Source organism: Hippocampus zosterae, chromosome 6 (genome assembly GCF_025434085.1).
Source record: "Hippocampus zosterae strain Florida chromosome 6, ASM2543408v3, whole genome shotgun sequence".
Lineage (NCBI taxonomy): Eukaryota > Metazoa > Chordata > Actinopteri > Syngnathiformes > Syngnathidae > Hippocampus > Hippocampus zosterae.
Window position 1 is genome coordinate 825833 of NC_067456.1, and position 21114 is coordinate 846946.

The 21114-nt window shown below is 47.4% G+C and overlaps 4 protein-coding genes across 6 annotated transcripts; 2 read left to right on the forward strand and 2 right to left on the reverse strand.

The window, feature by feature from the left end:
- Window positions 1-175: 175 nt before the first annotated feature.
- ptgesl (prostaglandin E synthase 2-like) lies at window positions 176-4702 on the forward strand. The gene is made up of 7 exons (XM_052069039.1): window positions 176-541; window positions 1106-1300; window positions 1411-1466; window positions 2775-2927; window positions 3015-3215; window positions 3360-3477; window positions 4187-4702. The coding sequence occupies exons 1-7, from the start codon at window positions 239-241 to the stop codon at window positions 4325-4327; spliced, it is 1167 nt and encodes a 388-aa protein (XP_051924999.1). The 5' UTR covers window positions 176-238; the 3' UTR covers window positions 4328-4702.
- Window positions 4703-5015: 313 nt separating this feature from the next.
- Window positions 5016-12012, reverse strand: LOC127602655 (outer dense fiber protein 2-like). 3 transcript variants are annotated; one of them, XM_052068939.1, is made up of 16 exons: window positions 11742-12012; window positions 10819-10917; window positions 10608-10732; window positions 9650-9773; window positions 9260-9391; window positions 8977-9051; window positions 8802-8873; window positions 8197-8313; window positions 7737-7853; window positions 7205-7314; window positions 7007-7142; window positions 6822-6932; window positions 6393-6653; window positions 6051-6151; window positions 5433-5721; window positions 5016-5260 (listed from the first exon to the last, which is right to left on the reverse strand). In XM_052068939.1, exons 1-16 carry the CDS (start codon window positions 11838-11840, stop codon window positions 5114-5116), a joined length of 2115 nt encoding a protein of 704 aa, XP_051924899.1. In that variant the 5' UTR covers window positions 11841-12012; the 3' UTR covers window positions 5016-5113. The 3 variants fall into 3 exon arrangements, with proteins under 3 accessions (XP_051924899.1, XP_051924900.1, XP_051924898.1); XM_052068940.1 differs by having other exon boundaries at window positions 7737-7844; window positions 8977-9054; XM_052068938.1 differs by having other exon boundaries at window positions 5023-5260; window positions 8977-9054.
- A 697-nt stretch (window positions 12013-12709) lies between these two features.
- On the forward strand, window positions 12710-14218 carry si:ch211-51h9.7 (uncharacterized protein LOC558400 homolog). The gene is made up of 2 exons (XM_052069112.1): window positions 12710-13127; window positions 13377-14218. Exons 1-2 carry the CDS (start codon window positions 12710-12712, stop codon window positions 13529-13531), a joined length of 573 nt encoding a protein of 190 aa, XP_051925072.1. The 3' UTR covers window positions 13532-14218.
- seta (SET nuclear proto-oncogene a) lies at window positions 13569-18146 on the reverse strand. Its single transcript, XM_052069088.1, has 8 exons — window positions 17900-18146; window positions 16949-17006; window positions 15968-16110; window positions 15785-15888; window positions 15586-15699; window positions 14773-14943; window positions 14570-14701; window positions 13569-14492 (listed from the first exon to the last, which is right to left on the reverse strand). Exons 1-8 carry the CDS (start codon window positions 17970-17972, stop codon window positions 14469-14471), a joined length of 819 nt encoding a protein of 272 aa, XP_051925048.1. The 5' UTR covers window positions 17973-18146; the 3' UTR covers window positions 13569-14468.
- Between the last annotated feature and the right edge of the window lie 2968 nt (window positions 18147-21114).

The window sequence follows — 21114 nt, forward strand, 5'->3', positions numbered from 1 at the left end:
TTCAAAATGATCAACTCGATTTAATTATTAACTTCTGCAATGTTAACACAGCAATTATTTAGAAATTCAAGAATTAAATCAGTTCATTATTGACTAATTTACTGACGGCGAACAGTAAAAGCGCGGAGAGCTACGTGGTGACGTCACGTTAGGGCGGCGCCTAGCCCCAACCTGTGATGAAGGCGTAACTACGCAACGCGATCGCAGTGCATTGTGGAGAGCTTTGCGTAAACTCAACATGGCGGCCTCCTGCACCAGATCGCTGGTTAAGGTCGGTTGGACGGTTCTGCAAAGTCCTGCCCTCCGCCGACCCGGTACGGGCGTCCACCTGCCGGGGAACGCCGGCTCCCGCGCGTCCCGGAGGTTCTACTCTGGCGGCGGCGGCGGAACAGGAGCCCGCTCCGGGCCGCTGTGGTCTCAGCACGGTAGAGGAAACGCGGCGCTGGGCTGCGCCTTCCTCCTCGGCGGCAGTGTGGGGCTGTATCATACCTTCAAGTTTTATTGGGCCCAGCAGCGACAGCTGGCCCAGGAGCAAGCTCAGGTGAGATCAAAGACTTGAATGCTTTGCGCCCCCCCCCCCCGTCCCAAAGTGGTTCGCAAGAAGACGAAACCACTTTTAAGTGGCGATTTTGCCATTTATATTTTCGTTTTAGTCTAGAAATTGTTGGCAACGTCATTTTTTTCTACGTGTATCGCTATCGTTGTCATTTTTTTCCAGCTAGCGTATTTTGGTGCATTTTTTTTTGAAAAATCACGTTCATATTTGGTGTTCATAACAGTTCACTATTTTCCAAGCAGAACTTTGTGTTTTGTGGTCATATAAGCACCGGGCACACCAAAAGAAAAAATGAGTCGCTCTTTTCTTACCCAAGATTTTTAAAAAAGTTTTTCTCAAGCATTTTCAATTCTTTACCAATTGGAACACGGGTCCGTTTCATCAAAAAAAAAAAAAAACAGTTTCTGACCAAAGTAGCGGAGAAAGCAAAATTTTTGTGAAAAGCTGTGTCGATATTTGTTGTTTTTCTGACATCTTAAACTACGTTACAACAAAAACGAGCGACCAAGTCTCACCAATTCGCGGTTCCGATCCGCACGTGTGTCTCAGGCGGCCCCCGCCGGAGCATCTCCGTCCCTGACGCTGTACCAGTACCAAACGTGTCCGTTCTGCAGCAAAGTGCGAGCCTTCCTGGACTACCACGGGCTGCCCTACCGCGTGGTGGAGGTCAACCCCATCATGCGGCGGGAGATCAAGTGGTCGGCCTACCGCAAGGTTCCCATCCTCATGGTGGACGAGCACCTGGTACCACGCTTACCTACCCGCTTATACCATGCTAACCTCTTGAGTGTTTTTTTTTTATTCACCTACGACGTCAGCTCTTGTTTTTGTTTGTTTGTTGAATCAAACTGCAGCAGCTGAACGACTCTTCCGTCATCATCAGCTCACTCAAGACCTACTTAGTCAGCAAGTAAGGCCCGCTATATGAACAACTACAATATCTTGACAAGTACCGTGATGACCTTTCGTAGCGACACTGATAGCTACCTTAACAGTAACTTAACATCAACACCCTTAACGACTATATCAATCAACACCCCGACAACTACATTATTAACCAACTGTATTCGTGACTAGCTGGACAACGACCTGACCGACCTTAACAATTACCGTGACTTCTACCTTTCATAACTTTGCGGCTGTGAATCGGGAATTTCTCCGTCCATCCATCCATCCATCCATTATCTACCGCTTATCCGGGGCCGGGTTGCGGGTGCAACAGCTTTAGCAGGGAAGCCCAGACTTCCCTCTCCCTAGCTACTTCGTCCAGCTCTCCCCGGGGGATCCCGAGTCGTTCCCAGGCAAGCTGGGTGACATAGTCTCTCCAGCGTGTCCTGGGTCTTCCTCGGGGTCTCCTCCCAGTGGGACATGCCCGGAACACCTCACCGGGGAGGCGCTCAGGAGGTATCCGAATCAGATGCCCAAGCCACCTCATCTGGCTCCTCTCGATGTGGAGGAGAAGCCCCTCCCGGATGACCGAACTTCTCACCTTATCTCTAAGGGAGAGCCCGGACACCCTGCGGAGAAAACTCATTTCAGCCGAGTGTATCCGGGAGGATACACGCATCGAGAGGAGCCAGATGAGGTGGCTTGGGCATCTGATTCGGATGCCTCCTGAACGCTTCCCTGGTGAGGTGTTCCGGGCATGTCCCACCGGGAGGAGACCCCGAGGAAGACCCAGGACACGCTGGAGAGACTATGTCACCCAGCTGGCCTGGGAACGACTCGGGATCCCCCGGGGAGAGCTGGAAGAAGTGGCTAGGGAGAGGGAAGTCTGGGCTTCCCTGCTAAAGCTGTTGCCCCCGCGACCCGGCCCCGGATAAGCGGTAGAAGATGGATGGATGGATGGATTATCTTATCTTATCTGGATGACAACCGTGACAAGTAACTTAACATTAACAACAACCTCATCAGCTATATGAATAAGCACCTTGACAACTACAATTGTTAACTAACTATTAATGACTAGCTTGACAATTACCTGATGACGACATGAACCATCCTGACAACTACCTTGACAACTAAGTTAACATTAACTTAACAGTAACTAGCTAGACAACTAAGTTAACATTAACCTAACAGTAACTAGCTTGACAACTAAGTTAACATGAACAAGCGTATACTACAGTAACTAGCTTGACGGCTAGCTTAAGAGCTACGTAAAAGCCCGTTTGACAAACGACCTCGACAACCGTCTCGTCTGCGCTCCCCCCGCAAGGGCTTCCAGCATGACGGACATTTTGCGCTGTTACCCCGAGATGAAGTCGCTCAACGATAGCGGCAAGGAGGTGACCGAGTACAACAACAAGTATTGGCTGATGCTCAGCCAGGAGGAGACGGCCGCCGTCTACCCCGAGAAAGGCATGCAGAAGTAAGCCGCCGCCTACGCTCACTCTCGGCTTCTTCGACTCATCGCGTCGCGTCGCTACGTTTATTCTTCGCCGCTTTTCCCTTCCAGGGAGGAGATGAAGTGGCGCCAGTGGGCCGACGATTGGCTGGTGCACCTGATCTCGCCCAACGTGTACCGCAGCACCGGCGAGGCCTTGGCCTCCTTCGACTACATCGTGCGCGAGGGCAAGTTTGGCACCCTGGAGGGAGTCTTGGCCAAGTACGTCGGCGCCGCCGCCATGTTCGTCATCGCCAAGCGCCTCAAGAGCCGGTGAGTCAGTCGCCGGTGGGGTCATTTGAACATTTAAGGCAAAGCAAATGTTCAAGCTGTGATTTATTTCGTTATGATTCTTACTTTTTTTTTTTTCGTTAACTATTTTTTTTCAAATATCGGAATCGACCGGCTCCGATGTAGACACAACCTTCAAGACGACGTGCGTCAGGACCTGTACAAGGCCGTTAACGACTGGGTGGCGGCCGTGGGCAAGCACAGGAAGTTCATGGGCGGCCAAGGCCCCAACCTAGCCGACCTGGTGAGCAAACGCGCAGACGCCGCCGCGCCTGACGCAAGACAACCATTCATTCATTCATTCATCTTCCGAGCCGCTTGATCCTCACTAGGGTCGCGGGGGGTGCTGGAGCCCATCCCAGCTGTCTTCGGGCAGTAGGCGGGGGACACCCTGAATCGGTTGCCAGCCAATCGCAGGGCACACAGAGACGAACAACCATCCACGCTCACACTCACACCCAGAGACAATTTAGAGCGTTCAATCAGCCTGCTACACATGTTTTTGGAATGTGGGAGGAAACCGGAGCACCCGGAGAAAACCCACGCAGGCCCGGGGAGAACATGCAAACTCCACACAGGGAGGCCGGAGCTGGAATCGAACCCGGTACCTCTGCACTGTGAAGCCCACGTGCTAACCACTGGACTACCGGGCCGCCCCCGCAAGACAACCAAACGTTTTTTTTTTTTTTCCTACTTACATTTTTGCTGCTGGAGGCTGTAAATTTCCCCAGTGTGTGACAAATAAAGAATATCTTATCTTATCTTATCTTAACCTTCCGGGTGGTGAAAGTCCGCTGGACAGATGGACCGTCTCTCTCTCTCCCTTTTTTGTGTATTCTGCTATATCGCAGCATTTCATCAATCAGAGGAGTCTGGAACAGGGGGGCGGGGGGGTTTATTGTCAAAGCCATCAAAAATATTTCTTTTAAATCTGCGCCGTCACTTGTTTGCAGGCCGTGTTTGGCGTCCTGCGCGTGATGGAAGGCCTGGAGGCCTTTGACGACATGATGGCCAACACCAAAGTGAAGCCGTGGTACCGCCGCATGGAGGCGGCCACCCGCAACCGCGACGGGCGCTCGCAGTCAGCGCGGTAAACTTGCCTTCTTCGTCGCCACAAGACACCAAAACTACTTTGGCGTCGGGACTTCTTTTTTGTGCGCGTTATTGCCATCACGGGGCGACACCTGGTGGGATTTTGACGGTTGACATTTTCCCGCTTGCCGAAAAGTGCGAATTAACTTATTGTTGCGTCGAGCTTCCGGGGATGCGGGATGAAGGCGCCTTGGGGTCGCCGTTTGTCCGAATGGACAAATACTAATGCGTCAAATGTGCGAGTAAAAAGCTTCAATTTCAAAATAAAAACCAAGACCGGCGTCTGCCATGTTTTTATTCGGGGTGACATGATGAACGTTTTGAAAAAAATATCCTGAGCTTGAACGAGGCATCGATCAATAAAATTTGATGTCAAATATGTATATTCTATTCTAACATTTTTTTTTCACTTTTCCTATTTTTGCTCAGCCTATCATGGCCAACTTTTTCTCTGCCCCCCCCCCCCCGTTTTTCTTGAATGTACTGTTGCCATTGTCATTTTTGTAGTCTTCTTTTCCAAAACCTCAAAGCCATCTTTTAACGTTTGCGCTTTCATCGCCGTTTCCTTTTTTCAAATTGATTTGAGATTCTTTTGAAACCCGAAGCCTTTTTTTATCTTATTAAAATCTATTTGGGGGGGGGGCGGGTATTCTATTCAAGGTTATATTGAACTGAAGAAGTCCAAACTCACCTCGGATTTTGGTCCTGCCTTTTTCTTGGAATGAGCTCGTCCATCGCCCCCCCCCCCCCCCCCCCCACTCAAGGGGAAAGTCTGTCGCGTTCGGGCGTCAGCTGGGGAGGAAAGTCTCGCCAAAGACGTTCCCGTAAGAGGTCTTGAGGAAGCGCACGTAGTTCTGCAGGCTGCGGTTGGTCTGGTCCGACTGGTCCAGACGCTCCTTCAGGTTCCTCAGTTGGTTCTGGAAGCGACGTTCCATCTGCAGAAAAGGGAAGCCAACGAGCCACGCCCTCTTAACGACGGTACCCAATCACCTCGACGACTTAACTAAACAGCTCGGCAATTACTCGGTCCACCCGAAGCACCTCGCCGGCTATTTTCACAACAAAGGCCTTGGAAAGGCGGTCAGGATCCGGGCGACGGGGGCTCACCTCCTCCTTACTGCGATGCAGCTGACTGAGCTGCGCCTCAGCCCGGCTCAGCTGTTCCTGCAGGTCGAGGGCTTTGGACTGGGAGCGGCGCTCCTTGTCTCGGACTCTGTCCATGCTTTGGCGGGCCTGCTGCTGGGCGTCGTCCAGAGTTTGCTGCAGCTGCTGGGCCAGGACGGCGTTCTCGCGGCTTTTCTGCTCCAGCTGCTCCCGCACGCTAATCGCGCTGACCTCCTTCAGGGTCAGTGCCTCGCACATCTCCTTGTTTTCCACACGCATGGACTCCAGCTTCCTGCAGGAAAACACACACACACACAGCGATGATATTTCAACCACGCACCCATTTTCGATTCCACTTTATCCACACAAGGGTCGCAGGCATTAGATGGGGGACACCCTGAACCGCTCGCCAGCCAATCGCAGGGCACACGGAGACGAATAAACCACCCGCGCTCACACTCACCACAACAATTTGGAGTGTTGGGTCAGCCTGCCATGCATGTTTTTTTGGAATGTGGGAGGAAAGCAAGAGTACCCGGAGAAAAGCCACGCAAGAACGGGAAGAAGGTGCAAACTCCACACAGGTGACAGGAAGCAGCAGCAGCAGCAAGTTGTTGTTACCTTTCCAGGTTCCGGAGCTTCTCTTTGAGGACGTTGTTCTCCTCCTGCAGCAGCATGTTCCCACGCTGGGACGCCTCCAGCTGAGTGCCTTGTTGTTCCACCTGAAAAGCAACACGGATGAAGAAATACTCGGTCTCGATCACATCCGAAGACCACGCAAATCCAAAGTGTGAGAGCATCCAAAGTCTAGGACATCCAAAAATCCAAACCATCCAGATACTTGCATAAAGAGAACTCTGGGACACAAAGGAAGAACAACACCCCCCCCCCCAGAAAAGCCAAATCAAAGCTCAAAGACCCCCGCCTAAAGGCTTCCCAGGATCTGATCCATCCTTCCGGTACCTTGAGTCTGACTTCAGCAAGGGCGGCGTCGTGCTCCAGGTTCCTCCTCTGGCGAGCGTCGGCCTCCTGCTGCGCCTGCGCCAGGTGCTGCTCGCTCCTGCGCAGGCGCTCGGGAAGCGTTTCCAGCTGGCGCAGGCGCAGCAGCTCCTTCCTCAGCTGCTCCTGCTCCCGTTCCTGCGCCGCCAAGGCCTCCCGAGCCTCCAGCTGGACCTCGTCCACCTTCAGACGCTGCTCCTCGCACTGCAGGTCTGCCTGCTGAGCCTGACAGACATCGGATCCGGTTTGGTACATCTGCTATGCTGCGGTCCGGTCCAAGATGGTTTTAGGATGGTCTAGTACATTCGACTTATCACGATCTCAAATGCGCATGCTAACACGCTACAACTCATGCCCGCGCGCTAGTGAAACCTCGACGGCCGCGCAGCGTACCCTCCGCTTGTATTTCTCCAACACGGCTTCCTGTTTCTGATACGAAGCCCTGAGGTGTAGCGTTTCCTCTTGAGCGACTCGCAGCTTTTCCTCAGCGGACGTCACCTGAGCCTGAATGAAGGCGCAAACCCCCTTTAATCGCTGAACCTACGCGGCCCGTTACGAATCGCCGCGACGTCCGATACCTGCAAGGACCGTTTGTCTAGCGCCACGGCGGTGTTCTGGGCACTCAAACGCTGGATCTGATCTCGGAGCTCCTCCCTCTCGCCGCGATTTCGCTCGTCGGCCACGTGATGCTGAGCATTCCACTCGCTCACTTGCCTGAGAGAAGGGAAAAGACACTCCCGTGTCTATCATACGCTAGTGGCGCCGCGCGTACTCACAATTTGAGCGCCGCGATGTTGTCCTCCAGCTGACGTCTGGCCGCCGCCTCCTTTGAGATGCGCAGGCGCAGCTCGCTACACGTGGACAGTGCCTGCGCCAGCTGCGACTCCTTCAAAAGCAATGGAAGGTGATCCCAGTTACCTTCTCTTGCAGCATCTCGTCTAAGTCATATGTCTCGATTTGGAATTCTGTTACTGAGAATAGTCCAGTAATATCGATAGTCTAGTATTATAAGAGTCTAGAATGGCACGAGTCCCTCGTGAAGTAATAACGCAGTCGTTACTGCGTTATTACTGCGAGTAGACCGGTATAGTCTAGTAACAGCGTCGTCTCTTAATGCTCAAGTATGGCAAGATGGTTCTCAAGCGTGGTTTTAATTCGTCATCGTCTGGTGCAGTACTAGAATATTTAAGAAGTACTGTGAAGTTAAATGCGGGACGGAACAGCGAGCGGTATGTTCTGTATTGACATCGTCTCGGGTGGTCCATCCTAGTTTAGTCTGGACTCGAAAACGTTGAGTTTTTTGCGTACCTTCTCCTGCAGTTTGGCTCCCATTTGCCTGGACGCTTCCTCGGCGTGCCGGGTGAGCACCGCCAGGGCGGCCTCGTCGTCGTTTTCCCGCCGTTGCTCGTAGGTCTGCTGCAGATGCTGATTTAGAAAAGGCCTGGAGTTTAGTAGATGGCGATAGACTAGTCCGGTTGAGGCTACTCTGTCATGGTCTAGTTCAGGCTAGAGTAGTCAAAATAGGAATAGTTTTAGCTTCATATGAACACCGTATACCATATTTGAGTCTAGAAGAGTACTTTTTCATCGTATCGACTATTGTAGTCCAGTCTGGTCGTAGACCATTCTGGTCCATGCCATATTTAGCCTAGTCAAAGGACGGTCAAGTCTTGTGTCGTCGAGTCTCGTGTCGTATCGTCTGGTACGTCGTTGGCTAGCCTAGCCTAGCAACGTGGAGCGGTTGATCATTTTTAATTTGAAAGTGGACCTGCAGCTGAGCGGCCATTGTGACTTTTTCAGCTTGCGCTCGACTCAGCTGAGACTCCAAATGGTCCCGAGTGGATGCCAGGATCCTGGACAGTTCCTCGGTGGTCTTGGCGTGTTCCTGACAGGAGAAGACGGAGAGATAAAACATGTGGGCATCCACACCAAATGTGTTTGTAACACGCTTTGTGTAACATGACCGGTGGTCCTCAACTAATCCACGACGGGATAAAACAGTCCGGGCGAGTCTAGACGAGGATGGAGTTCTTAAATCTTATGTAGTCGATCTTATTCCAGCCTATTCCAGTTCTTGAAAAGTTATCGTCTATCATAGTCTGGTCTAACCTGCAAACGGTCTAGTCTTACTTTGCACCTAGCCTAGACTAGTAATAGTCTAGTCCCTTGATTTAGTCCAGAGTCTACGCGAGCAATAGTGCCACCTCGTGGTCTCGTCTTGCGTAGCCTCTTCTCGTCATCAAGTATTCTGCTCTGAACCGTTGCCTATCCCCCTATGGTCTTCTCTAGCAGCGGTCTAGTCTAGAACGGACTAGCAAAGCCGAGACTGTAACGTGTTTAGTGACTGAAGGCGTTTCGTACGTATTTCCGGACCTTTTCAAACTCCAATGACTCTGTGAGCTGGGAAGCTTCTTTCTCCTTGCTGCACAGTTTGGACACAAGTCTCTGGAAGACACAAAACCTTCAAAGCATCTGTTCTCTGAATCAGTTCTCGGTCCTGATTATGTTCTGGTGGTTGCGGTCATAAGTGATGGTTTAAGATCCTCACTATATTCTCAGCCTCAACGTCGGCCAACCTCCTCTTGAATGCTTCGTTCTCCTCAGAGTGTCTCTCTGCTTCGCTCTGCTAAAAGGAGGAAGAACACGTTCAGTCGTGCTGTACTAGGACTGGAGCATAGTCTAGACGACTAGTGGTCTTCTACTAGACTAGAAGTCTGGTCCAATATATCCCAGATTAGGATGGTAAAAGTCATGGTTTAGCATAGTCTGGCCTCGTGGTGGACTATTCTAGCATAGTCTAGAACCTTACGCCTGGAAAACACCGATTGTACCTGGTTATGAGTCCAGTCTCTGAGGAGGTCCCTGAGGCTGTGGTTGGTGTTGTCAAAGATCTCCATCTTCTCCACGAGAAGCTGCCGCTGCCGTGTGACTGCGGACATTTGGCGTTTGGACGGGTGCCGGTCCTGCGGAACCCCACCACCTCCATCTTGTTAAGAGTCTGCCGCCACCGACCGTATATAAAGACCTTGCCATAATATTTTTAAACAATAGGTGCCGAGCTACTTCGGCGGTAGCGAAGAAGACTCGAATCATCATTCAAACTGGTTATCCTGTGCTCTCAGTAACGCTTTGGTCAAATGCCATGGAAGCGTTTGTTTACTCCTGATGCAAATTGAATTTTGCCACCTGGAAGTACGTCCAATGTCAAAAGGTCAAATTACCTTAGCCAGACTGTCCAGGATTTCCTTGAAGGAGGTCAATTGGTTGGCCACCGCCACACCATCCACCTCTGCCTCCACCAGGGCTCGCAGCAGGACCTCCGTCTTTGCGGACGCGTCCGGTCCACTGACGTGCATACAAATCTCCTTCAGAGCTAGAAGATTCCGTAGTCTCGCATCATGTCTACACTAGCGTAGTTACAGTCCAGCCTGTACGGTGGTAGTCTTGTAGCATATTCTAGTCTAGTACTTAAATAGTCTGGCGGGCATGGTCTGTTGTAATAGTATATTGCATAATATGTAATAGTCTAGTCTAGCAGGGAAATACTCCATTCTAACATTGAGTAGACTCCATGATCGAGTAGTCAAGTCAAGTCAACAGTATTTCTGGAGCACTTTCAAACAGCCATCGCTGCATACAAAGTGCTGTACATGGAGCGATTTATCATACACAATAAACAGTAAGACGAATCGGTAATAAAGGTGTAATAAAGGAGTAGTATCCCGCTAGTCAATGTATTGTACTTGTCTTTCAAATACTACAATTGTAATAGAACTCATAGTCAGGTGTAGTCTAGTAATAGTCTGTCTGGCATAGCCTATTCTGTCCTAGCAACGGTATAGTTAGCCTGGCATAGGAATAGTCTTGTTCAAAATTAGCAATTAGCAATAGTCGAGTCGTGCGTCATCTCATCTAATCACGGTTTAGCTGATTGTCTACTCTCGTCTAGTAGTAATACTTTGGCATCGTCTAAAGCCGACTAGAACTAGTCTTGTCCAAGATAGTCTGGTCAAACGTAGTCTAATCTAGCATAGTTTTGTCTACTGTAGCATAGGCTAGTACAGTGACAGTTTAACATACTCTCGTCAAGTAGCACTGTAGTCTAGCACAGGTTGTTCTTGTACAAGTGTATCCATGCATAGTCTAGCACTCCTCGGTGTATCGTTCGTTGAGTGTTACTTGTTTGAACGCTGGCCGTTTTCTTGCTCTCTGAGCAGCAGGCTGAGGTTCTTCCTCAGCGTCGTGGTGTCATCGTCCTGCTCATCGGTTTCCCGCCGAGTATTCTCTGACGGCACTCGGCTTCTCTGCGCACAAACGACATTCAACGCACAAGATAAATAAGACATGCATCATACGGTATGCTGATGTGGAAACAATCCGAAAGAGAGACCTGATCTCGTCTGCAAGCCGAGATTCCAGGAGGGATCCAAGGGGCTCGACCTGTAGATCTCCCACGCTCCCCTCTCACCTGAAAATCTCTATTCCTCTCCTGCACAACAACAAATGCAACCATAGTTTAGGACAGGAATTGTTGATCCTAGTCCAGGGGTGTCAAACTCATTTTTTGTCGCGGGCCACTTCGGAGTTACGGCTTCCCTCGGAGAGACGGTGCAAAGTCTCAACGTTATTTATTACCCATGAAAATTTTAATACAGATTTCAGCAAGAATCAGGACAGTTGACACACATGATTTGCTCCCGCGGGCCACTTAAAATGACGTAGGGAGCTGGATCTGGCCCCTGGACCTTGACACATGCATACCTGTCAACTATTCGTAGCGCCAAACTATATAAACTACCAAAAAAAATACTTATAAAGAGCAAAAAATCCTTATAACATACCAAAGCATTTTATATGTCAAAATAACGGCAGAAAAAAACCCACGAAATTTTCAATGATATTATTAATGTCTAATCATCATTCTACTTAGTGGCATTACTGTGTTCAGAGTTGTATTCCTGCGTTACTTTTTTCACCAACTACAAATCATTTGGAGTTGGTGAAGAAAAAAAACCCCGGACATTTTCAGAATCCGTATGATTTGTGCGATACGGTTATATACGTAAGATTCACCACAAAATCCGTATGAACTATGGCTAAACCGTATGAGTTGACAGGTATGGACGTGTGGTCCAGTCCATTGTAGTCTAATCTTTTACAGTATAGTTTCCTACGCCGAAGTACTCGTCTACCACAGGAGACTGTATGACCAACTACATGGTCTCTGTGTATAAACAAACTACAAATTAATGCAGAATGTGTAATAAATTTAAAATATCTTATATAATTAGATGTATTTGTAATTATATTCACCTGCGGGGTCCTGTTGGGGCTCCTTCTCATGTGAACATGCACGGGTGTGCTCTCCACGACGTGGACGTGAACGGGAGAAGGAGAATGTCTCGTTCTCATTTTTCCCCAATGTCAAACTGAACCTCATTACACGTTTTACCAAAAGAAATAACCTCTCAGATTATTTTCTATTTTAAAAAAAGCATCAATATGCGACGAGAAGACACATTTTTAAACGTAAAAGTAACAACCACGAGCAAACTCATCAAGTGATAAGAGCGACAAACTAACGCTTCCCGATTGGTCGTGCGGAAAACATATGCGCACTCTGATTGGTTGATTCCAAGAATTCGCTTCAGTGATTGGCGGAGATGAATTTTGATCGTTGTTGCCCGTAGTTACTGCTACAGTCAGAGACGGATGTTTCCAAGGAACTCCGATTCACAATTTGAAAAAAAGTGGTCTGAATTGTGTTTTTTAAAACAGATTAATCAAACGTTGCACTTCAAATGATCGCGCGTGGGATCCGGAAGTGGCAGTAGCATCAAATCATAACGTCATGATGCAGTTACGCAGTTAACGAGGCAAATGGTGGATCAATGTTTTCTGTTATTTTTTTTACTCGAGACGCCTTATATGTTTTTTGTCTAAGGTTATTTGTAGTTTCGTTTGTTGTTTATGTATGTTTATTTGCAATAATTGTAAATGTTGACATGATTAAATAAAGATTTCGGTACTGAAAAAAACGAGGGAAGTTTCTGACTTCCGGGTATGACCTAGCATAAAATAATCCTAAAAGTCCACACAATCGTATCGTTAACCTGTGGATATGTTTTGTAAACGCGTGCCCTGTCAAAACAGACTTTTTAAATTAACCCAAAACATTTGGTGAGTGGTTAATTGCTTGGGCATTACAGTTGTCAATGCTAAAAACAAAAGGTGCTAACGGCCCACGGTAGGTGCCTGGCGACGGTTGTATCCATGCGCCAATGACTCTATCGCACCGAGGCCTCGTCCACAAAATGGAAATAATCTCGTGTGTGTTTCTACTTGTGGCTGCCGTGTGCCGGCTGGCCGCGGCGTGTGCCGCCGCCACCGAGGCGGGGAAAACGACCAGTGCCGACACTCTCTTTCTGTGTCGGGAGTGCGGACACGAGTTGGCCTTCAGCTCGGACACCATCGCCACCGTGCACAGCCGCATGGCGTTGTCAGGGCGCAATCACACGCTGCCCGGAGGTCGGCGAATACGCGTCCAAACGTTCGAGAACCCGCACGGCCTCCAGTTTGAAGTGGCCACCTTCCGCAGGGCGGACGTGGACAAGCGGTGGCCGGCAGAGAGGCACTTCTCCTGGTTCCCGGGTTTCTCCTGGACTGTGGCCTCATGCCCGCAGTGCAGGGCGCACTTAGGTGGGTCGAGGCCATATCTACGTCCGCTGCTCGTGTTGGGAAGGAAATAGAGACGAAGAAAATGTTTCGATCAAAATTATTTTCAAATTAAAAACCGACCTGAAGGCGTAAAATTTTCCATAAGCAGTATTTTGAATAAGTTCTAAAATCAAACTGTTCCCGCTTTTAATTTATTAAACTGTCAGCGGGGACGTTCTTACGCATCAAACGGCATTTTCTTGCAGTCACGAAGCCGTTTTGTCGTTCAAGGTTGGGCCTTCCAGCCGAGCTCTTGGCCCGCCACCATCACGTCGTCGGCCTTCGAATCTTCCAACCAGACCTTCCTGGCTCTGATTGTAAAACGCCTGCTGAGTGAGGACTTTGCCTCCAGCCTGCTCATCACCCCCAAATCCTTCATCAGTTGACGTACCGTTTGAACACTCCCACACACACACGTGGATATACACATGAACATTTTTATTATTGAATCAAAAAGTAAGTTTACACCTCAAACAGTTTCTTTCCCCACCGCCGAGCGGAAAAAGGAAGGTGAAGCCAGGATTTTTTTTTTAATTATATCCATGAAGTGAGCATTGGGGGGGAGGGGGGGCCAAAATTTACAAGCTTTTTTTTCCCATTTTGTTCTTTATTAAAAATGTCATTTCAAATTCCATGGATATCTGTAAAACAATACAATGAAAACAAACCAAAAAAAAAATGTCCCATAGAAATGGTGTCAAAATAACCACTCTGTCGCAGCCCCCAACCCCCCGCCGGTCCCACTTAACTCACCCCCTCCCATACTAGTAGCCAACATGCCTCCCCTCCCTCTTAACATGAAAGGAATGAGCTGTTGGGGGGGGGGGAAGAAAAATAAAATCTTCCAAAAATAAAAGATAATGATGAGGTCTGCTAGTGCTAAGGTGACTACACCATGGCTTCTTCTCACCACACCTGGAAACAGGAGCACATCTGTGGGAAGTATCTTCAAATTCTACGAGATTCTATTTTTTTCTCAATTATTTATTATTATGTCATATCTTTAACAAGAGAGCAAGGAGAGATGATGAACCCCGGGGGCTGTGTACGTAACGTATACTCACAATTGGGGGGGGAGGGAGAAAAAGTGCCGCCGGCCTTTTCTTTAAGAGAGCGAAAATGGAACCCGCGGGTGAAGGAGAAGGCTTCCGAATGTCAAAAATGAAGCGCACGCATGGAGACTTAAAACAATGACAAAAAACAAAAAAAAAATGAACAGCAAAAATAAACCTTTGCTCCCGAACATGACTAAACGTGATAAAGCAAATGGGGGGTGGGGTGGGGGGGGGGACTAGAAAGGCGAGGAGGGCGCGGCCGGGCTTCTCAGTCATCTTCACCCTCGTCGTCCTGCGTGGGACAATCGGCAAATTAGTCGTTGCGCGCGGCACATAATGCCAAAATCAAATGAGCGGCTTGTTACTAACCTCTCCGTCTTCCCCGTCGTCATCGTCGTCGTCTTCTCCGTCCTCGTCGCCCTCCTCATCGATGTCCTCCAGCCCTTCCTCGTCCTCTTCGTCCTCCTCACCGTCGCCTTCCTCGTCGTCCATGTCGGGGACCTGATGACCACGACGCTTTAGCGCTCAGTTGTGTTTGTTTTTTTTTTTTTAAAGGGGGGGGGGGCACATACCAGGTAGTACTGCAGCGGGTTGGGCCAGATGTCATCCTTGATGACCTCGCCGAGCTCGTCTGCGCCGGCGTCGGCGTGGTCAGTGAACCAGGTGAAGAAACTCTCTGGCTCTTCGTGTTGCCGCTTGCGGCCCGCTTTGTTCTGCGTCTGGCTTGAGCGCTTGGTCAGGTCCTTACCCCAAAACACAAACAAATCGTTATTTAGGCACGGGGGGGGACACCAACCAGAAATGTGGCTACAATATTTATTTCCAAATGATACCAATTTATTGGCAGATATTAGCTCATGTCGAATCGGCATAAATGTACTTTTTTTTAACAACATGAGGCAAAAATGATGATGTTCAATTCAAACACCTTGGCCCCAAAAAGTCTTTTTTTTGGTAAATATTCTTTTGAGGTAAAGCTAAAACGCATCTTTAATATTGTAAACATTACAGGACTCAAAAAAGGAGTGATCTCGTTCAGTCTGGATGTTCACATTTTCTAAAATTCAATTTTGTGAGCGCAGAGCGCCCTTTCTGGTGCAGACGATTCACCGATGCGTCAAATCGCTGTAGTATGGCGGCAGCTACTGCAAAGGAGTACTTAATAAAAGTATCCAACTATCTATGGCTGGTATCAACAACGCCCACTGAAACACGATACCTTAAAATAAAGCCCGCATTGTCCTAACACCCAGTGTCACTACTTCTCCATCCCGATTTTTTAGGATTTCTTTGAAATGAAATCGGTTCAACTGCCAAATATCAATAGAGGCCTCAAAAAAAAAAAAAACAACACAGAAATCGAGTACGCGCATTTTGGGCCTTACCTTTCCTGATTTCCATTTGATTTCCGTCGACTTTGAAGACGGGTCGCCGCTCTCGTTCAGGTGGAATTCTTTGGAAAGGACTTTGTTTTCAAAGTACGGGTTCTCGTCGAAATACTGCCGAGAAAAGCGAGCTCGCTGTTTAAGGCCCGCCGCCGTTTTGTGCCAAGGGCGAGAGAACGACTTGAAGATTTGTACTTACAAAATCTATTCTGTAACCTGACTTGATGTCTTCAAACTCTGTCACCTCCACTCGGCTCAGGTAGTGAAGCGCCTCCTCATCCTCTTCCCCCAGTAGGGCAGATACTGTGGGAGACAATTTCAAATGGGGTGAATAAAGGCGATGGCGGCAGCAAGGGGGGGGCGTCGGTTCACGTGTCTCGACCTTGCGGATGGTTGACAAATGTGGTGACCCAAAAGTTGGGGATTTTGGCGATCAGTTCCGATCTCTTCTGAAAGAACGGCTGGCGGAGTTTGTTGTACTTCTGTTCTACTTTCAGGATCTCCTCGCTGGCCTGCTCGTTCAACCTGCTCACACACAAAAAAAACAAACAAACAAAAAAAAAAAAAACAATTCTCATGAGATCAGAAAAACGCCAAAAATCATTCAGATTTTTTATGTACTGATTCAATTAACTTCAGTAGAAAATAACATCTTTCTTTGCACTTGTGTTCATGGAACACTAATAATAATTTGCCATAAAATATCGTTTATGAGCTCGGTCACGGTTCTCCTCTCAAAAGGCTACTTGAAATTCTCATCAAGCGTGATTATTGAAAGTAAAAGTTTTGCTTTGCTCAACTTAAAGGTGAGAAGTGATTTTCCGAGGCTAATTTGGTTAGCAAAATGATCATTTGCCTTTTGTAGTGTGCCATTCATTTTCCATTCCAAGCCGAAACTTTTCTAAACAAAACTTTTAAAAGCTAAAAATCAGGAAGGATATTTCAATACACTTCAACTTTTGTGCATTAATTATTTTTAAATTTAAAATCTAGCTTGGGCGAGACTTTTTTTGTGTTGATTCATGCAGTCAACATTAACCGATAGGCAAGTGCTACAATGTGTTGGAGAAATACATTTTTCAAATCTCCTTAGTGCAGTTAAATTGTGGTTATTTAAATTAAATTATTGTTCTGAAGAATAGTGGTATTATTTTTTTCAATGATAGCGTTTCATTTGCATGAATTCTTTTTTTAGCCAAGTAATTGAAAGTGAAAAATACCATTCGATACCCATTCTACACTGAAATTAAAAAGTAACAAACCTCTCACCTTGTGCTCATTCATGCTGCTTGTGAACACAAAATAAGGGGAGGGGGGGTCATGTACGCACCCTGGGGGGCGGGCGGCTAAATAATTCAATTACCTGTCGATTTCATTTTGAACTTCATCAATGTGTTCGATAGCTTCTTGCTGCTCTTTCTCTGTTGGGGGCGAGAAAATAAAAACAACGTTAGAAAACGGCAGTACTTTAGATATTCCACAACTCCTGGCACGTTTGGGGAAGCTAAAACACGTTGGAATTCTCCAGAAAACACACTTTAGGTCCGTGAACGTGGCGGCGGCGGCGGTGGAGGGGCACACGGCAAGGTTGCGTTCACGGCCAATCGCGGGATTTGTGGCTCGTTGTTTCCTGCCGGCTGCTGGCCGCCTGCGAGGCCGCGTGGTTTAAATGTGGGACACACGACTCGACTGTTCGAGAGCAACGCAGCAGTGGGAGCTAGCTAGGGCGCTAGAACCCCGCCGAAAGAATCATTCAGCCCCTCTTACTTTATCTCGCTACTGTCCCGTTTCCCGAGCGGGGAAAACTAGTGAATTACGCACTTTTACAAATTGCTTTTAAACGCAACCAAAAACGTCGTCCGAATAGCGTTAGGTAACCGCTACATCAACAACACGCTAGCACACGCGCTAGCCAGCAAAACGCCAACAAATGAAAGGGACCGCTTTCATTTGGGCGCTCGCGGAACGTCACAATGGTCTCAAAAATCGCGATGAACGTGCGAGAAAAAATGCACGCAAGACCAACTCGTGAGGCTCAAACGCCAGCTAACGAAGCTAAATGGAGGAGGAAGAGGGGGGTTAACATGGCTTCCCCCGTGCCCGACAACAGCACGCTAAGCTAACAAAACGAGCCGCAGTGCGAACGAGCAGAGGCCAAATGGTCGAATTTGAACAAGAGCGCGAGCCAATGCCCACGAAAGACGAGGCGCGCGAACAAAAGCGCAGTGAGGGCACGCGTGGAAAATGCGTTGCGGGGAAGAAAGTGAGGGGGGGAAAATGGCGGTGAAACAAGCAGGCCGCCAATGGCGCTTACCGGAGGTCTCGTCCGCTCCGTCGTGGTTCGAGTTGAGCTCCTTTTTACTCACTTTTGCCGCCGAGGCCGACATGTTTGGTCGCGAGGGGAGCAAATAATAAGAAGCCGGGTCGGGGTCGCGGGGGGTTTTGTTCTCGAGAGAGAACGAGAGCGCGGCTCAATGGGCGTAAAGTTGAGGCGAGATGAGAGGAAAAAAAGCAACCAACGTGCTGCTGGCGTGCGCGCACACACAATGTGAGTGAGCGAGCCCGCACAAAGTAAGATAGGAGACGCTGGTGGGCGGATCGATACAAGACGTCGATCACGTTGCGTTTGATACGAGCTGATACCGGCGTGATTAATCGACGTGTTGTTTGTATTCAAAGGGAATTGTTAGCAAATACAAATAATCATGCGTATTTTTTTCACGTTTGATTTACCATTGTCTAAAGTGAGCAATGACCATTGTCATATTGCTCACTTTTTTAATTCTCTAAAAATGAATTTGAGTATGATGTTTTTAAATGTCTATTCTCTTGGTGTATCTACAAATCTGCGTTATAATAGCTTTGGATTTTTAATTTTGGTTCGTTTTTATTTTGGTTGGACTTTTAACACATTTTGCTTATTTTTTTAGAACAGGTTTGTTAGTTTTTACTCGTATTTTTTTTAAAAAGCATATTGTATAATAAAGTAAACTACAATTCCCAACATCAGAATTGAAGTGCAGAATTTTCAGGTTGCGACATGTTTTTTAAAAACAATCAGAATCAGAATCAGAATCAGAATCATCTTTATTGGCCAAGTATGTAGAACACACAAGGAATTTGTCTCCGGTATAAAAAAAATGGAATCACTGCAATGTGTTTAGTGTCAACAATAAAAAGTCTCAAGCGTGTCGATATATAACGCACAATCAAAAGGTCAAGTACACAAAGATCTTCAGGCATTTTGGCGCAGAATCATGAGGATTTTTTTTAAAGACCAAAAGTCCTGATCATCTGCAGGCACAGTGTAATATTTTGGCATGGCATCGCAAATCTTTTAAGCAAATGGCAATAGTGATACTGTACCACTGTATCTTCTTACTCAAGAAATTTTGAGCAGTAATGATTTGAGGTTGTTTCATCATTGGCTTGTTTGCTTGACATCGATCGTTTCTTTCACTCAACTCAAATGTATTTATGGAGCACTTTAAAAGAACCACTGTTGCCTACAAAAAATCATTCGTACAACAATAAAACTGAAAATTAACAACGAAGACAGTATATTATTATTATTATTCATCCATCTTCCGAACCGCTTGATCCTCACTAGTGTTGCGGGGGGTGCTGGAGCCTATCCCAGCCGTCTTTGGGCAGTAGGTGGGGGACACCCTGAATCGGTTGCCAGCCAATCGCAGGGCACACAGAGACGAACAACCATTCGCACTCACACTCACACCTAGGGACAATTTAGAGTGTTCAATCAGCCTGCCACGCATGTTTTTGGAATGTGGGAGGAAACCGGAGCACCCGGAGAAAACCCACACAGGCCCGGGGAGAACTGCTACCCTGGTGAGGATGAATTGGTTCGGAAAATGGATGAATGGATGGATATTATTATTATTATCATTATCATTATTATTTCTTTCAAGGCCACAAAAATGAAGTGAAGAACATTGAACACACATTCAACAACTTGAAAAATATGTGCAACAGATGGACACGTATATTGTAGAAATAATCCCCGTTGCTTCTTTTGTCATTAGTGATGAAAAAAGGTCAATTGACAAACAATTCCATGCACTTCATTAAAATGACAGTGAAGAATTTTCCCACTCAGAAAATACTTTCTGCACAAAGACTTTTATTCGGGAAAATAAAATAATTTGTATTTAACCATAATTACACAGAAGATTTCAAAAGTCATAGTACAAGTAAGTAAAGTCATCCTGGAATTAATAATGTAGGAAATTAAAGCAAGTATCTGAAAAGAAGCGCCCCCAACACCCCCAAAAGGAAATAGAATTAGCACCAATGAGTATTGACATCGGTGAAACTGGCGACAGACATTTTGGTCTTGGTTCGATAACACATGTTTCGGTATCGCGCACTACTATCAGAAGCCCGCCCCCAAGAGAACCGCCTCCCGCTCGCCGCTTCCGCCTGCCCACTAGTCAGGAAGTCTGCCGAACTCCGCCTCTCAAAATAGGGCTCCGTCCGAGCATCCCTCGACCCCCACAAATCGCACACAGACGTTGTCGGCTAACTCATACAAAAATCACAATAAAAAAATGTGATCACATCACCCTCAAAAAAGGGACGACGCTCTCCCCACGTCGAGTCAACGTATGCGGATCGATGATGTGTCTTTTATGACTCGATCCCTGCCTGCCGCCTATTTAAGCTTCTTAATGACGCTCGCCAGCCGCTGGGTTGCCCTGAAGGGCTAATTGCGACAAGGCTTTGCTGTTTTAAGTGGTCACGTTTATAACATTCGCCAGTCACTTCACACGGAACGGCAACACGGCGCCGCTTCCGGTCGTCACAGCTAATTTTGTATAGTAAACGGTTGCAAAAATACACCAAATCTAAATTCAGACTCAGGGTTCCCTGTGGTTTCAAGGTGATTGAGGCAACCTTTCACCTGTCAATAGAAAAGTGTTCCAAGACTTAATTAGTGACTCGAAAACAAACTTCATACCACGTCTTTATGTATTTAATGAGGTACGCCAAAATGTGGTAGAATATGGCAGATGAATGCGGAAATCGATATGATACTTACAGTTTCGGTCTGTTTCTTAACACTAGACCAGCCAGCTGTAATGATTGCTGGCGACATACTGTAGAAGTGGTGGAATTTCGTCCCATCCCTTCAAACTTAAAAACAACACGCCTTCTTCCTGTTTTGCCATTATGGTTGTGTATGTCATTAGCCACATCCAAATATGGCAAAATATGCCACAGCGGTTATTAGTTTTGAAATGTAACTTAAAGACGGATAATAAAAAGAAAATAGTAATCAAATCGAGATCCGATTACGGCGCGCTGCCCATAAATGTTCTGTAAAAATTGCATCCAAAATAATGTTTTGGTTTGAAAATCAACTCATGTGATCACAGCCGAGAGCTCTTCTTTTATTTTATTATCATTTCCGTTTCGTGTACCGCCCCCTGATGGACACACCGCGAGGCGCAGCACAAGCGCCATTAAATTATCATGCGGCAGAAACGGTTCAATACACCCGTTTGCTGG